Genomic DNA, 17,348 nt, shown 5'->3' on the forward strand with positions numbered 1-17,348 from the left:
ATTACCTTCTCTCAGTCTCAGGGAGAGAAAAAAAGAATGTAACGTTCTGATGAATCTTACAGAAATCTTACAAAATAATCTGAGCAGAATGTTTATTGTAGACACTCATTAATAATACATTTTAACTGCATGACACACTTGCTTTGACTCCAATAATCTTCTGCTAAATATATTTTTCCACAGATCCCCCCAAAAAGTATATATATATATATATATATATTTTTTTTTTTTTCATTTCATTATTTTATCAAATTAAATTTCATAGAGAAAGATCGATGGCATCTTGCTTGGATAGTAATGGCCATACTTAGTTTCCAAACTGTAACTGTTCACTCATCCCTCACTGGACAGATGCTTCTGCCACTCTCTCTATTTATTCAATCCAATGTAGCCTGACTTGCCGTTAAATCACGTCCATGAAAAATGAGGAGCTAAGACTCTGATTGTGGTGCAGAACCACAGAACCAGATGCTGTGGCATAGGAAAAAGATTATACAATTGAAAAGCAAAAAGCTTGCTGAGGGAGAATGTTCGAAAGTAAACATGTGTATACAGTGTGTGTGATTATTATCTGAAGGCCTACATTTTGTTATGCATTTACAAATAAAATCGCACCAAGAGAATGCTTTACCTTTTCTTTGGTACAGTATAAAGGAAGCATAAAATAGATATTACCAGGCAGGCCAGACAGACAGACAGACAGGCAGAATCTTCTCTTCAATAATGCAGCTCCAGGGCCTTGTTTTCCTCCTCTCTCTCCAAAGGCTTAGCACTTTCAATCAAATTACATGGCAACATCTTGACGCACAGAGGGCTGTGTACGACTAAATTCCATTATATATGGAAAGAAATGCAAAAAAATTTGCATTTCTTAATTATGTTTGGTGATACAAAAATAGATTCAAAAATACATAAAAATATGCGCCAATAGAAATCATTATAAAATTATTTTTCTGAAATAGACACATTTCCTTGAAAACAAATGTGATTGGTATGAAGACAATTTGTAGTCTGATATCTAATGTTTTACATAATATAAATCACTTAGGATACTGTTGGGTTTTTAACTTACACTTGCCTAGCTCAATTTTAGGCAGAAAATATTTTGTTTCAACACTATTTAATGCAATGCAAAAAAAATGATTAAGCTGAAAATATTGTCTGAGATAGCAAAGGGGAAGGGAGTTCCTTTTATGCCGAGAGGTCTATTTTCCATCTGTCCTGAAGCGATTGTACTTTCAAATTTCAATTTCACATAGGCAAACGTGATCTGACATACACAGCTCCTCCTCAGCATGCATTGGAGAAAAGCATTAGCATAGCCGTCAAGGATGGTTGCTGCACACTGTGGGTTCAAGCTTTTCATTTCAACACATATCAGATGTAGGTGAGTCTTCCCAAAATAACACTGATTCTCCTGAGAGAAAGAATAGTTTATAGGCTGCAATAATCTCAAGAAAGAGAGAGAAATGATCCTTAATGATCTGAGGGGTGTTGAAATTAAAAACCACGCAGAATGTATGCAGATACATTTGTTCAAATTGATGTATTATTGCTGTAAAATTGTCAGCATATAAAAGACTAGTGTATTTATCATACAATCCATAGGTTATACAGGTTTAGAGTATGATGAGAGAAAACTGTTACGCAAAGTCTGATTCTATTCTATAGCGGGACATACAAAATAAAGTTACTAAAACTCTTTAATTCAATGGGCTTAAAAACATGGATTTGAGTAACGGGCTCTTTATTTCACCTTTATTTCACCTTTATTTCATCTTTATTTTAACAGGGAGTCATATTGAGACCCAGGTCTCTTCTTCTCTCTTGCAAAATAAGAGACCCCCCACAAGTAAATCCCATCCAGCCCTTATAGTTTTTCAATTCTTACATTTGAAATAGAAGGGATTGAGAGAGGGCTTGAGTTGAGGGATGTTGGTCGGCTTGGTGAGGGGGTATGAAGGATTAGTGAGGCTACCTTAGACAAAAGGCAGATGGATTTCTACAACTCTGGCTTATTCAAAATCATTGAAAAAAGGTCAGGGGGAGAGAGGCGTCTAACTATTGTTCCCAGCCAGCTACTTGTGAGGAAACAATGATCTCTCCCTAACCTTGGATAATACAATGCCTTTGAAAAGTTCACCACCATTTACAAAACCTTTCAGCAAACAGGCGTGCACACACACGCACACACACTTTTCAAGAGAGCAATTTAACAATTCAAGAGCGTATAAATTGGTAACACAATTTACACACAATTTACCACACATAATATCAATCAAATATATATATATATAGACCTACTCTAGTGGAAGTTGTTTCCATTCTATTCAGTTCTTTGAATCTCAGTCTGGCAAACTGGCAAACATAGCTATAGCCTACAACTTTGATATTCACACTCATATTGTGATGCATGATGGTCCTCCAAATGAACGATTTGTACACACCATTAAAACAAGTAAATTCTCCAAATAAATGACAACATGAAGTGCCACTATTGCAGGCATAATAACTGTTCTATATTTCAATAAGGTCTTTTCACTTCTATATATCAGAATACCACATAATAAATAGACTAGACAAAAATAACCACCCAAAAATGTAATTTTTGAACAGTTTGGATTAAAATATAAAAGACTGTCTAGGCTACAGAAATATGCACTGAGTTGACCCCTGGCAACTGTGAGCCGTCAATCTTCGTAATGCGTAAACTCCAGGTAGGCTACACGCTGCACCGCGCATGAACTTCAGATTGCTATAGAAGAGTGGTCAAAATAGATCGAAAATGTGAGAGAAATAAATAACAAATACGAGTCTATTATTGAATTTATAGCTCAGGTTGTGGTTAATTAATATATACAAATACCAACGGAGGATTAGACATGGTCACCATATGAAATACAACAACGTCATGCGTAATGCGCAATTATCAAAATTGAGCAGTAGGCTATATCCTATGCATGACAAAACAAAATATTTTAATAGATAAGCATATGAACTTAAAACACAATAAAAATTATCTTATCCAAATCCATTTGGATGATTATCACCAATAGACAACATGCACTTGCTGAACATGAGATATCTCGAGATAGAGAGAAGCGAAGCCAAGTGGTGTTGCAATAATGCGTAGCCTAATTTTACACAAGTATTTACCCAAATTCATGTTGAGATGTGACAGAGATTCAGCTATTCCCTATTCCCTCCAAGAGCACGCGCGACACGGCAGTCGCTGCACAGACACTAGCAGCCGCGGCGACATCAGCGTGAATGACTCCTCTCACTCCGTTCTTTCGTCTTTCAAAAGTTCACAGCCTCTCTCTTCCATTCAATTCAGCCGTGACAAAGGCGCACGGTTGCCCTGAACGGTAAGCCTACTCCTCAAATGAGGTGAAAGCTTAGCGAAAAATAAAATACACCAACAGCGTATTTTTTCCTCGACAAACTCAGAAGAGAAACCTCAACCATACCAGCACGCTGCTCCCACGGAAAGGAGGAGCGGAGATGTGTGTGGGTGATGATTTATTCGCTTTGGACAAAGTAGGGGATCGAGCCCCTCTTTATATTCAGCGGCCCTCGAGTCCCTGTCTGTACCACATGTCACATCCAATGGTTGCTATGGTGATGCCTCCACATGTTGCCGACAGTGTAGCGAAAGCTTGAGGAGAGCTCAGAGCTGGCTGTTGAAAAGCTTGTCGGGAATATGAATGGACCCTGCGCTTGCCTGCCTCTCATTTGTACAATTGCTTGGGTTTCTTATCTTATGGAATAGCCAAACGAGGATCTTTATATTTATTTTGTTTCTTTCTTGGATATGAAATTATTGGAAATAAATGGGTTGAACCATATCATTGTTTTTATTTCTATGGGTTGAGAATCATCCTTTAGCTGTTCAACTGTAGGCTATATCTTATTCTGTAAATGTTAGCCCCAGATTGACAGTGGGCCTGCTATGCTACTGAACTGTAGCCCACCTATCATTCACCTGTTCAAAAAAATATTTCCATCCTAAAAAGTAAAACCTAACAACCATTATTAATTCCTGCTGTCTTATGCTAGTCCTGCTGACACAAAACTATGTATCAGATTTTTGGTATTGCAGGTGCCAGCCTTGACCATGCACTGCAGTAGTGACTCACAATGTCATATCCTCAAAAGACCACGGTATGTAGAGAGAGGGAGCAGAGACTTATTCCACTACAGTACACACAGGGACAAACACCCCCCCAAAAACCAATCAACACATACTGCTAATTAGTTATTATCACAGAAAGGGCTGATCCTATGGCGGGCAACAGCTGCAGAAAACATGGGGGAAGGAAGGCTGGGTGGCTGGGTCTGAGAAACCAGGAGGGGGCGGGGGGCACGGGGAGCAGAGGAGGGGAGAGAAAGGGTTAAAGAACGTCACAAATGGCACCCTTTCCCCTCTATATTGCACTACTTTTGACCTTTGGTAAAATTGAGTGCACACCTCTGGTCAAAAGTAGTGCACTATATACGGAAAAGGGTGCCATTTGGGACACCCCCTATGAACAGGAGGGAAGGAGATCCTGTCTAATGCAGACGACAAGTCTTGGTAGGACTCTTCAGTTTATCTTTCTATTCAGGCCCAACTCCTCCTGCGTTGGTCCATTGTTCTCCTGTGTGACAGCTGGAGGTGACAGGCTCAGCTCGGGGACAAAACCAGGCCCTTTCACTCTGCACCAGGCTGCAATCGGACAAACAGAAAGGACGCCACAGCCAGCTACAGCTTACAGCTCCAATATCTAATTTCCCCCTTAGCAGCATGCAAACGCTCTCCATTAGGATATGCTGGCTAGCCCAGGGTTTTTCTCCCTCTAAGCAGCATCTTAAAAGGCTAAAGTAAGAAGAGCATACGTGGTGGATTAAACAGAGTTAAAAAGGTGAACATGTCTAAAAGGGTACATTGGAATTTATTAATGTATATTTATTTACTATTCAATAGCTGATCTAAAACCAACTGCGGTAAGTTCCCTGACCTCTCTTGTCCATGATGCTACGGCAATACGTATTTTTTCACATTTCCATTTGTTTGAGCCTAACCAGTAGAATTAGAGACTGTGCACCAAGACTAATATCCTGCAATGGGAAAACTAGGTTTCAGTGTAACTTCTGTTGCCAAGCTGACAGCACAAATTCAGTAGCAGACCACCAAACTAATCTGTCCACTTTTTCAAGACCACTCATTTCCCATCTCCCATGACCCCCTATGTCTTTTGGTATTACAATCAAAACAAACGTGCAACGCAAAAGCCTGGATGTGTCTCAAGTGGTACCCTATTCCCTATATAGTGCACTACTTTTGACCAGGGCCCACAGCTAACCTTCATGAAACCCGCAAGATAGGCTACAGTACATGATTATGCATGAATAACATCTGGCCAATGGCCTCCACATCCTCTCTTTGCTACTGACAAACCAACTGTGACGAGGCATTTCATATGGGCAGAGAGGCTCTATAGTGATAGTGAAAAGGCTTGGACACAGAGAGAATAAGCAAGCTACGGAAGCCTTTTTTCTCTGGAGTCCGGGTGCTTCTTCACGCTGCTCAATTTTCCACCTAGTGAAGTGAGCTTAGGTAGGTGTATGTGGCTACATCCCAAATGGTGCCCTATTCTCTATATAGTGAACTACTTTTGACCAGAGCCCTGTGAGCCCGATGGGCTCTGGTCAAAAGTAGTGTACTCTATAGGAAATAGGGTGCCACTTGGGATGCAAGTTACATACACCTACCTAAGCTCACTTCACAAGGTGGAAAATTGCGTGACAAGCAAGCCCACATAACCAGCGTTGTGTGTGTGTGTGTGTGTGTGCTGGAGAGACTGGCTGGGTTCAGGCTCAGTCTGCAGTCTGACAGGCGGCTCCAGGATTTCAAACCAAATAGAGCATTTCATGCTGTGTGCTTGATTTCACAACCCAGATCACATAGTCCTTGGTTGGTCACATAATCATTCCTTTTAAAAAGGGGGCTGATAATGGTAGGCTTTCATTTACATCTGAAAACATACTCTACCCTTTCAATTTTGATCATCACTTTGCAGGGGGGAATAAAATAACAGGGCCACCTTGGTATTATAGTTATTTTCTCACAATTAATTCTCAAAAAAATAATCAAATGATCATGAATTATCAATTCTTACACAGTCACACCCTTTATCCCATGGTTATAAGCATACATTCTTACACAGTCACACCCTTTATCCCATGGTTATAAGCATAAATTGTATCCAGAATGTAGGATTTAATTGAATAGGAAAAACAGCTAGTGCTTAAGAGTGTAGTAGTAGTAGTAGTAGTAGTAGATGTGGTAGATGTAGTAGTAGTAGTGGTAGTAGTGGTAGTGGTCATGGTAGTAGTGGTGGTAGTAGTAGTGGTGGTAGTGGTAGAACTAGTAGTGGTAGTAGTGGTAGTAGTAGTAGTAGTAGTAGTAGTAGTGGTAGTAATGGTAATTGTAGTAGTAGTAGCAGTGGTAGAAGTAGTAGTAGTGGTAGAAGTAGTAGTGGTAGTAGTAGTAGTTGTTGTTGTTGTTGGTGCTGTTGTTGTTTTTGTAGTAGTAGTAGTAGTCGTAGTAGTAGTAATGGTCGTAGTGGTAGTAGTAATGGTGGTAGTGGTAGTAGTAGTAGTGGTAGATGTAGTAGTAGTGGTAGTAGTAGTAGTAGTAGTAGTGGTAGTAGTAGTAGTAGTAGTAGTAGTAGTGGTAGTGGTAGATGTAGTAGTAGTAGTGGTAGAAGTAGTAGAAGTAGTAGTGGTAGTAATAGTAGTAGAAGTAGTAGTAGTAATAGTGGTAGAAGTAGTAGTAGTGGTAGAAGTAGTAGTGGTAGAAGTCATAGTAGTAGTAGTGCTAGTAGTAGTAGTAGTAGTAGTAGTAATGGTGGTAGTGGTAATAGTAGTGGTAGAAGTAGTAGAAGTCATAGTAGTAGTAGTAGTAGTAGTAGCAGTAGTAGTAATGGTGGTAGTGGTAGTAGTAGTGGTGGTAGTGGTAGTAGTAGTGGTAGATGTAGTAGTAGTGGTAGAAGTAGTAGTAGTGGTAGAAGTAGTGGTAGAAGTAGTAGTGGTAGAAGTAGTAGTGGTAGAAATAGTAGCGGTAGAAGTAGTAGTAGTAGTAGTGGTAGAAGTAGTGGTATAAGTAGTAGTGGTAGAAGTAGTAGTAGAAGTAGTAGTGGTAGAAGTAGGAGTAGTACCAGATGTAAAAATAAAAAAGCCTATAATTGTGGGGGACCTTATTGTTATCACAATCCGCTCAGCCTGCCTCGAATAAAAAGAGACAATTCATTTTAGAGTGCCTCGAACAAAAAGAGACAATTCATTTTAGTGGCTTTGAGGCATTCTCCCTGTCTGAGACTGATTCGTGATGAAGGTGATCTCTGTGGAGGCAGACAGACGTGACGTATTGAACTTGAAGAGTCAGCTGCCGCTCCTACTGATGGCAGGGAGAAAAGAGAAAAGAAAGGTTGTTTTGATGCCCAGGGAAGAAAAAAATATCTCTGTGTATTCACAGACAAAGAGAGAGAGAGAGCGAGAGCTCTTCAAAATGCCATCGCTTTCTTGGCCAGGTGGCTGGTACAATCAGAGTGAAAGCGTTGTGGCAGAACCGAACTGCAGCCAAAGGTCTTCGGTAACTCCAACACAAATAATATACAGCATCTATTTTCTATTCTACATCTATTCTATGTCTATTCTATTCTATATAACGCATATACAGTAAGGGTATTTCAACATTCTTATTGATGTTGTCCAATGGAAATGTTACTATATGTATTGTATAAAGAACAACATAATTTTGCTACAGCCTTTGAAATATTGTGATGAATCATTAATAACATCTACATTGTACATTCAGCAACTGTAGTTACATTCTTCAGTAGATAAAAATGCCTGCAGCACTCTTTAACTCCGCATTACCAAACTCAGGCCTAAATAGAATTGGGGCATTTCACTCAAATAAACAAACCTATGAATAATAAATATATGTTGTGGTATGGTATGAATCATGTGTGAGTGAGAGAGAGAAAACAAGTCACATAATCAACATACATCTGCACACTTCTCATTGTCACACACACACACACACACACACACACACCCCCCCCCCCCACACACACACACACACACAACAGCATGCATGCATTGAGCCTCCAAAGCTAATTTCCAACAACATCTGTGTAGCAGCCTATGCTACTGTATGTAACCACCAATATTCCTCTAAGATGAGCTTGTTAAAACCGTCTTCCTCATTATTCTCTAGCTAAGCTCATGCATTAGCATGCAGCACAGTTCAAAGCCAACAACATGCTGGTGATCAAGGTGAATGGTACACCTGTCATCGCCCATCTTTTCCTTCAGATTGAATCACCCACACATCCGTTACTGCTACGTTTGTGTGTGAAGGGTGGTGTGTGTGTGTGGGGTGGGGGGATGTGTGTGTGTGTGTGTGTGTGTGAGTATGCATGCTCTATGTTGAAAGCTCTATGTATGGTATGAACACAATTCGAATTCTGAGAAGAGATGTTTGTTGGGAGGAGACGTTTTCTCTCCCAAGTGTCTTTTGACTGAATACATGAGTATCTGCCAGAGTGAATGGAGAAACCTTGAAATGAAGTGAGCACCATGTTCAATGCATATCCATTATCCAATGAACGTGATTGCTGTCTAAGTGGATGCATTTCACTAACATAATGTTAGAGGTGGCTAGCTGGGGATGTGCTGTGCTGTTGTCAGTGGGGGTGGTCTGTTACAGCTGTTAGTTGGATATTGTATACAGAACCCAAGGGAAAATGATGCTATTCTATTATATTCTAAACATATAAGAGTCTCACTGAAATACAGGAAGGAATACATTAACTCTGAAATTAGGCTGAAATATAATTCAACTTATAGAAACAAAGAGGGAAAGACAATATTGACTTCTTATATACAATATATAAGCCATTTAGCTTCCGCTTTTATCCAAAGCGACGTCCAGTCACGCTTGCATACATTTTACGTATTGGTGGTCCCAGGACTCGAAACCCACTATTCTGGCATTGCAAGTGCCAAAGCCATGCTCTACCAACCGAGCTACAGAGAACTTCTTAACTGTCTCGTACTGTAACTGGGATAGGCCACCTCTTAGTACAGACATGTATTCATCAACTGACCCTCACAATGTCATTAATGCAGTGTGCATGGCGCTGGCGTTGTCTTATTAGCCACATTAGGTGCAGAATAAAACCGCCAACTGGGTGAGTATTAAACACTAATGACCTGAGAGCACTAGTAACAAAATTGCCTCCTACACAGCCAGAGGGAAACATTGTGGCACGTTTTTCGCAACAATTTTGTCGCCATTTATCAATGTCATTTTTGTTTTTTTAAACACTATGAGTCAGGGGGTAGGTCACATTTTTCACAATGGGAGGGAGAAAAAACTGAAACCACTAAAAGCTTGCATAATTATTCATCATTAGCTGCACCCCCTCTGGACTAGGCCCATGGTATTGTCATGACAACAACACCCCCTCACCCTCACCCCCTGGGGCCCCTCCCAACCCCACCCACCCCTCAAACACCAAACACCAATTTGACCCGCCCTCAAATCAAAATGTCCTCCAGGCAAGCAGCTTATGGTTGCTTTCCAAATGGCTCTCTATTTACATATATTTTTTTACATTTTAGTCATTTAGCAGACACTCTTATCCAGAGCGTCTTACAGGAGCAATTAGGGTTAAGTGCCTTGCTCAAGGGTACATCAACAGATTTTTCACCTAGTCAGCTCAGGGATTTGAACCAGCGACCTTTCGGATACTGGCCCGATGATCTTAACCGCTAGGCTACCTGCTTCGAATCCCAGAGCCGACTAGGTGAAAAATCTGTTGTTGTGCCCTTGAGTAAGACACTTAGAGTTAAGAGTGTTGGGCCGGTAACCTGCCGGCAGGTAGCCTACATAGTGCAGGTAGCCTGTATAGTTCACAACTCTGAATTGGGTGCCATTTGGGATGCAAACATGTCTCTGAGGGTTAGGGAGGGAAGAGTGGCAGCGGGCCAGGGTGCTTGAGCCCGAGCCGTCCCCTTGCCACCCCTCTCTCTAGCCAGGCTCCTGTCTCATGGTGTACTGAGTGACTTAAGGCAATGGCTCTGATTTCACAGTTTAATTAGTGCTAATCTGAAAAGTGTGGCCAATGGTAATGGGCTGGCACACATGCAGCAGCATGGGGGAATGTCAGGACAGGGTGTAGGGATAAGAAACTAGGATTTGTTTCTGAGCTTGATACTCTTTTTACATGAAGACTCTGTACCCTTAAGAGAACGTGAATTTGTAGACTTTGTTCAGGTCTAAGAAGCATTTTACAGCACAATATAGCTCTCTTGCACAGCCCTGCAATGTGCAATTCAAATATATTTTAAAACAAAAACAAAAAACTAATAATATTCCAAATAAATGTTGCCTCTAAAACAAAAATGTGCTGAAGTCTTTCTTTCATTAGTTATTGACTAAAAGGTATGAAGTGAAAAGGGAGAGGAGGAGGGAAGGAGAGAAACTGTTGAACCTTCTATTTTAATTTATGAAACATTCTATTTTAATTTAAGAAACATTCTAATCAAATTTCTCCTTATGCATTTATAATTGATATGCAATCAGTAACTTGTGACAGATACCTCAGACAGGTATTCATCCATTACATTTGGGCTTGTGCTCATTTCATGGGGCATGCCTGTTCTACTTTGGTTGTTTATGCGTATTAAAATGGTAAGATTTGATTATTAGCTACTCATTTGAAATGTATCTCTTGGTAGTGGATGTGCCTAATCTCCACAGAGACCTTCCTATCCTACAGGGGTGTATTTTGGAGATGCCCTTTGAGAGGAAACAGATTAAAAAAAACAGATAAACTCCATCAACGTTTAAATCTTTTCACTGTGATCCAAATGATAAACTTGAACAAATCTGTCCATAGTGAAATAGAGGATTTTTTGGGGGGGTCTGGGATAGGATAAACTTACTGTTTGGTGGTGTGGTCTGAATAGTGGTATTGCCATCATCAATGATTAATTCTTTTTAGTAATTAGTTGATCAAAGCTACCATCTCTCTCTCTCTCTCTCTCTCTCTCTCTCTCTCTCTCTCTCTCTCTCTCTCTCTCTCTCTCTCTCTCTCTCTCTCTCTCTCTCTCTCTCTCTCTCTCTCTCTCTCTCTCTCTCTCTCTCTCTCTCTCTCTCTCTCTCTCTCTCTCTCTCTCTCTCTCTCTCTCTCTCTCTCTCTCTCTCTCTCTCTCTCTCTCCCCCTCCCTCCCTCCCTCCCTCCCTCCCTCCCTCCCGAGTGTTTTTGAAAAGTAATAGTACATGTGATGTTGGTGAAATGGCTGGCAAGCACAAGAAGTGCCAATTGCTAATCATAATAGAGATGTAGAAATCCTACTGTGTTTGATCAGGTAGGGAATATAGCAGACACCAGTAATACGCTAAAGAAAATGAACTCCAGCTAATTGTTCAGCACACACTGCATGCTCTGATTAAAAATGACTCAATTTGCAGATAGGAGGGAGACAAACAACAATATTACGACTAAAGTAATGTATTAAATGCACATGTAAAACAACTGAGCAACAATACCAGTATCAGCTTACAACTGAACAAAGTTCCACTTTTTATAATTTCATGTATTTAATTTACTGTGTATAATTTCTAATTTAAATTATATTAACATTAATATAATGAGAAATTAGTGTGAGACAATGCTGTGAGGTTGATCGTATTAAAACAAAGTAGAGACAATAGAAAAACAACAACATATTGATATAAAATAAATGTCACAACAATTATTTGTGATTCTAAGTAAAAAGCAGTGTATCTCATTTTTGTAAGGGATGGAGGGAGGGATGGGTACAGGGATGGAGACAGATGGATGGAGGGAGGGAAGTAGGGGTTGCTGGGAGGGATGCAGGGATAGAGGGATGGATGGCTGGAGGGAGGAGGGAGAGCTTCACATCAGAATACTGTATATGACCATTGAAGCAGACTATGTAGCTCAGTCAGGTCCTGTCAATGTCAGAGGACTACTGTACTGTACAGCAGACTGTCAGTTAGGAACACAGGGCTCTTCTTCCATATCACTACCAAAAAGCACAACATCATACCATAACATGGTTTAAAGGCCCCAAGCAATGTCTCTCCTGGCATGAGTACAGTGGAAGAAGCTAATCCATAACAACTGTAGTTGTCTCTGGTTCTCTCATCATGTAACCTACACCTTGGGTGCATCCCAAATAGCTCCCTATTACCCATTAAGTGCACTACTTTTGACCAGGGCCCATAGAGCGCTGGTCAAAAGTAGTGCACTATTAAGGAAATAGGGTGCCATTTGGGACGCATTTCTTGTAATATTGTACTAGCATGGCTTTGTATTGGAGAGGAATCATAAGCTGTGTTCGGATAACATGGCTCTGTATGTATGAAGACAGTGTTTGTATGTATGAAGACATGGTGTCATTGACTGTTAATAACAGATATAAATTTAGTCCCGTTATCAGACAGTAATTGCTGTGTGTCCTTCTCTAAATTCCCTCTGGTGTCCAGTCTCTGTGGAATGACAGCTTGTTTGCTGAGGCGGTTAACAATACATTTACATTTGACATTTTTAGTCATTTAGCAGACAGTCTTATCCAGAGCCACTTACAGGAGCAATTAGGGTTAAGTGCCTTGCTCAAGGGCACAGCGACAGATTTTTCACCTAGTCAGCTCAAAGATTTGAACTAGCGAACTTTCAGTTACTGGGCCAACATTCTGAATTGCTACCTGCCGCCCCAATACAGAGAGCATGCGCCCCAAACTGCACCCTAATCCCTATTAAGTGCATTACATTTGACCAGGGTCCATAGGGCTTTTGTAAAAGTACTGCGCTATATAGGGAATAGGGTGCTATTTGGGATGCAGCCAGAGCCCTCCTCTGCTGTTTAAATTTGTCTTCCTATTATCCCCCATCCTTTTAAGTAAATGAGACTACAGCAATATCTGTGGATGGATGCAATCTTTACATGGCTTTAATTTGAATGCCGATGTTACTTTGCATGGAAGACATCCAATGTTTGAAAAGGTTGGTATCATTATATAGAATATGGAATGTTTACCTCTTACTTGGCTGGGAGGATGCCTCAATATATACAACATAACATGTACACTGAGTGTACAAAACATTAGGAACATCTTTCCATGACATGCTGACCAGGTGAATCCAGGTGAAAGCTATGATCCCTGTTAAATCCATTTCAGCCAGTGTAGATGAAGGGGAGGAGACAGGTTAAAGAAGGATTTTTAAGCCTTGAGACAATTGAGACATGGTGAATGGGCAAGACAAAACGAGGTATGGTAGTACGTGCCAAGTGCACAGGTTTGAGTGTGTCAAGAACTGCAACGCTGCTGGGTTTTTCACGCTCAACAGTTTCCCGTGTGTATCAAGAAAGGTCCACCACCCAAAGGACATCCAGCCAATTTGACACAACTGTGGGAAGCATTGGAGTCAACATGGGCCAGCACATGCATCCATTTGTATGTACAAAACATTATGAACACCTTCCTAATATTGAGTTGCACCCGCTTTTGCCCTCAGAACAGCCTCAATTCGTCGGGGCATGAACTCTACAAGGTGTCGAAAGTGTTCCACAGGGATGCTGGCCCATGTTGACTCCCACAGTTGTGTTAAGTTGGCTGGTAGTGGATGTCTACTCCGAATAGCTCGTTCCATCTCATCCTCATCCCACAGATCCTCAATTGGATTGAGATCTGGAGACTGGGAAGGCCACTGCAGTAAGCTGAATTCACTGTCATGTTCGCGGAACCATTCCTGGACTATACTAGCCTTGTGGCATGGGGCATTATCCTGCTGAAAAAAATCAATTAGCAGATGGATACACTGCTGCCATGAAGGGATGCACGTGATTGGCAATGACGTTCAGATATCCTGTGGCATTCAAACGTTGCTCCACTTTTAGTGGCCCAATGTGTCCCATGAAAACACACCCCACACCATCACACCCCCACCAGCAGCCTGCAATTTTGACACGCGGCGTGATGGATGCATGAACTCATGTGGTTTTCTCCATACCCTAGTCCTCCCATTAGCGTGAAACAGCAGGAACCGGGATACATCAGACCAGGCAATGTTTTTCCAATTCTCCAGTGTCCAGTGTTTTCGTTCCTTAGCCAACTGTAACCGCAGGTTCTTGTTTTTTGCTGAAAGAAGTGGAACTCTGTAAGGTTGTCAGCTGCCATACCCCATTCGTGTCAAGGTACGACGAGTTGTGCATTCTTTTATGGGTCTTTGGGCACCAATGTTGTACTGGACAGTCAGTTGACTAACTGTAGCCTGTCTGTTGCGCTGCACAATTCGTGTCAGCCTCCTTTGTCCTCTTCCATCAATGACTTGTTTTTGACCATTGGCCTGCCGTTGGCTGGATGTCCTTTGGGTGGTGGACCATTCTTGATACACACGGGAAACTGTTGAGCATGAAAAACCCAGTAGCGTTGCAGTTCTTGACACAAACCGGTGCGCCTGGCACCTACTACCATACCCCGTTCAAAGGCACTTAAATATTTTGTCTTGCCCATTCACCCTCTGAGTGGCACACATACATAATCCATGTCTCAATTGTCTCCTCCCCTTCATCTACACTGATTGAAGTGGATTTAACAAGTGACATCAATACGGGATCATAGCTTTCACCTGAATTCACCTGGTAAGTCTACAGTATGTCATGGAAAAAGCAGGTATTCCTAATGTTTTGTACACTCAGTATATATATATACAGTGAGGGAAAAAAGTATTTGATCCCCTGCTGATTTTGTACGTTTGCCCATTGACAAAGACATGATCAGTCTATAATTTTAATGGTAGGTTTATTTGAACAGTGAGAGACAGAATAACAACAAAAAAATCCAGAAAAACACATGTCAAAAATGTTAAACATTTATTTGCATTTTAATGAGGGAAATAAGTATTTGACCCCTTTGCAAAACATGACTTAGTACTTGGTGGCAAAACCCTTGTAGGCAATCATAGAGGTCAGACGTTTCTTGTAGTTGGCCACCAGGTTTGCACACATCTCAGGAGGGATTATGTTCCACTCCTCTTTGCAGATCTTCTCCAAGTCATTAAGGTTTCGAGGCTGACGTTTGGCAACTCGAACCTTCAGCTCCCTCCACAGATTTTCTATGGGATTAAGGTCTAGAGACTGGCTAGGCCACTCCAGGACCTTAATGTGCTTCTTCTTGAGCCACTCCTTTGTTGCCTTGGCCGTGTGTTTTGGGTCATTTTCAATGCCCTGGCTGAGGGAAGGAGGTTCTCACCCAAGATTTGACGGTACATGCCCCCGTCCATCGTCCCTTTGATGCGGTGAAGTTGTCCTGTCTCCTTAGCAGAAAAACACCCCAAAGCATAATGTTTCCACTTCCATGTTTGACGGTGGGGATGGTGTTCTTGGGGTCATAGGCAGCATTCCTCCTCCTCCAAACACGGCGAGTTGAGTTGATGCCAAAGAGCTCCATTTTGGTCTCATTTGACCACAACACTTTCACCCAGTTCTCCTCTGAATCATTCAGATGTTCCTTGGCAAACTTCAGACGGGCATGTATATGTGAGCAGGGGGACCTTGCGGGCACTGCAGGATTTCAGTCCTACACGGCGTAGTGTGTTACCAATTGTTTTCTTGGTGACTATGGTCCCAGCTGCCTTGAGATCATTTACAAGATCCTCCCGTGTAGTTCTGGGCTGATTCCTCACCGTTCTCATGATCATTGAAACTCCACGAGGTGAGATCTTGCATGGAGCCCCAGGCCGAGGGAGATTGACAGTTATTTTGTGTTTCTTCCATTTGCGAATAATAATAATAATAATAATAATAATAATAATAATAATAATATGCCATTTAGCAGACGCTTTTAATAACCGCACCAACTGTTGTCACCTTCTCACCAAGCTGCTTGGCGATGGTCTTGTAGCCCATTCCAGCCTTGTGTACGTCTACAATCTTGAGCAGGGGGATGCTGGAGCCCAGTGGGGTTGGGGTGAGCAGGGGGATGCTGGAGCCCAGTGGGGTTGGGGTGAGCAGGGGGATGCTGGAGCCCAGTGGGGTTGGGGTGAGCAGGGGGATGCTGGAGCCCAGTGGGGTTGGGGTGAGCTATGTCTATGTCTGCTGGTGCAGCATGCAGTGTATGCACAGTCACACCAATGCAGATGAGATAAAGCGCTGAAGGTAGATGTCAAGTCATGTGAAAGCATCATTTTGTCAGCTGCATTGTAATCCACTGTAGACCATTCTATTAACAAAGGTAATCTACAATCACTGCTGAATTCTGCATTCCATATTTAACATGACGTGTGTATGTCAGTATTCATTCAATGTATGCTTGCATACTAAAGCCTTTCCAAACGCATTCCCTTTCATTTTGCAATCATGAGCGGCACTTCCTCCTATATCAACATTACCTCCTGTCTCCAACAGCTCCTATCCGAACCTGTATTTTTGTGGATGTTTCTCTGCAGAACGCATCTGATGAGATCCCATCCTGAGTCACATAATGAGGCTTAATGCTTTCACAGAGCAGAAGGAAGGGAGTTGATGATTACAAACTGTCTCCTCATACCTCCGACCGGAACAGCCCCAGGAACCACCTGCTCTAAAGGTCAGGAATGAGCTCACACTGCTCAGGTCCTCCCTCCCTCCCTCCCTCCCTCCCTCCCTCCCTCCCTCCCTAAATGAGCTCACAATGCTTTCTCTTGGTTTACGTCAGTATGCCCTCCATCCCTCCCTTCCTACATCCCTCCCTCCCTCCCTTCCTACATACCTCCCTCCCGCCCTTCCTACATCCCTCCCTCCCTCCCTCCCTTCCTACATACCTCCCTCCCTCCCTTCCTAAATCCCTCCCTCCCTCTCTTGCAATAATGAAAATAGTGAGTTGTGAGGGTTGTTTACTGGACAAATAATGAACCCTATGAGTACATACCAATACATTACACATTACAGACCCCAAACAAATATGTCACTACCAACAGTGAGTCCTGCTAAGATGGTATGAGTGCAGATCATTTTGAACGAGCTCACAAGTACAGTACAACTCTTTGCATTACAGCTCTTAAATACTGAAATGAGAGCAAGAGACAGAGAGACAGAGAAAGTGAGAGATCGAGACAGATAGATGGAGATTGTGATCGACAGTATATGTGAGTCTGTTTGGTATTGAACTGTGAGAGTCACCTAGCCGTTGTATTTATAGTTATGGGCAACAGCAGCACAGCGATCCAGGAGCAGCATCTGATGTGGTGAACACCTCGTGAGCTATCCCAGCATGCCCCTGGCCG

At 42.0% G+C, this 17,348-nt stretch overlaps 1 protein-coding gene across 1 annotated transcript in view; it reads right to left on the bottom strand.

Moving 5' to 3' along the window:
• The window catches only part of LOC311150468 (receptor-type tyrosine-protein phosphatase N2-like), a gene marked incomplete at both ends in the record, with an annotated part of 137,999 nt that overhangs the window by 20,593 nt on the left and 100,058 nt on the right, over positions 1 to 17,348 (bottom strand). The window contains 2 exons of the mRNA XM_084187967.1: positions 16,009 to 16,141; positions 16,476 to 16,555. Coding sequence (XP_084044093.1) covers positions 16,009 to 16,141; positions 16,476 to 16,555 — 213 coding nt within the window. The remainder of the gene's footprint in view (positions 1 to 16,008; positions 16,142 to 16,475; positions 16,556 to 17,348) is intronic.

The sequence above is a fragment of the Coregonus lavaretus genome (genome assembly GCF_964263955.1).
Source record: "Coregonus lavaretus genome assembly, chromosome: 23".
Classification (NCBI taxonomy): Eukaryota; Metazoa; Chordata; class Actinopteri; order Salmoniformes; family Salmonidae; genus Coregonus; species Coregonus lavaretus.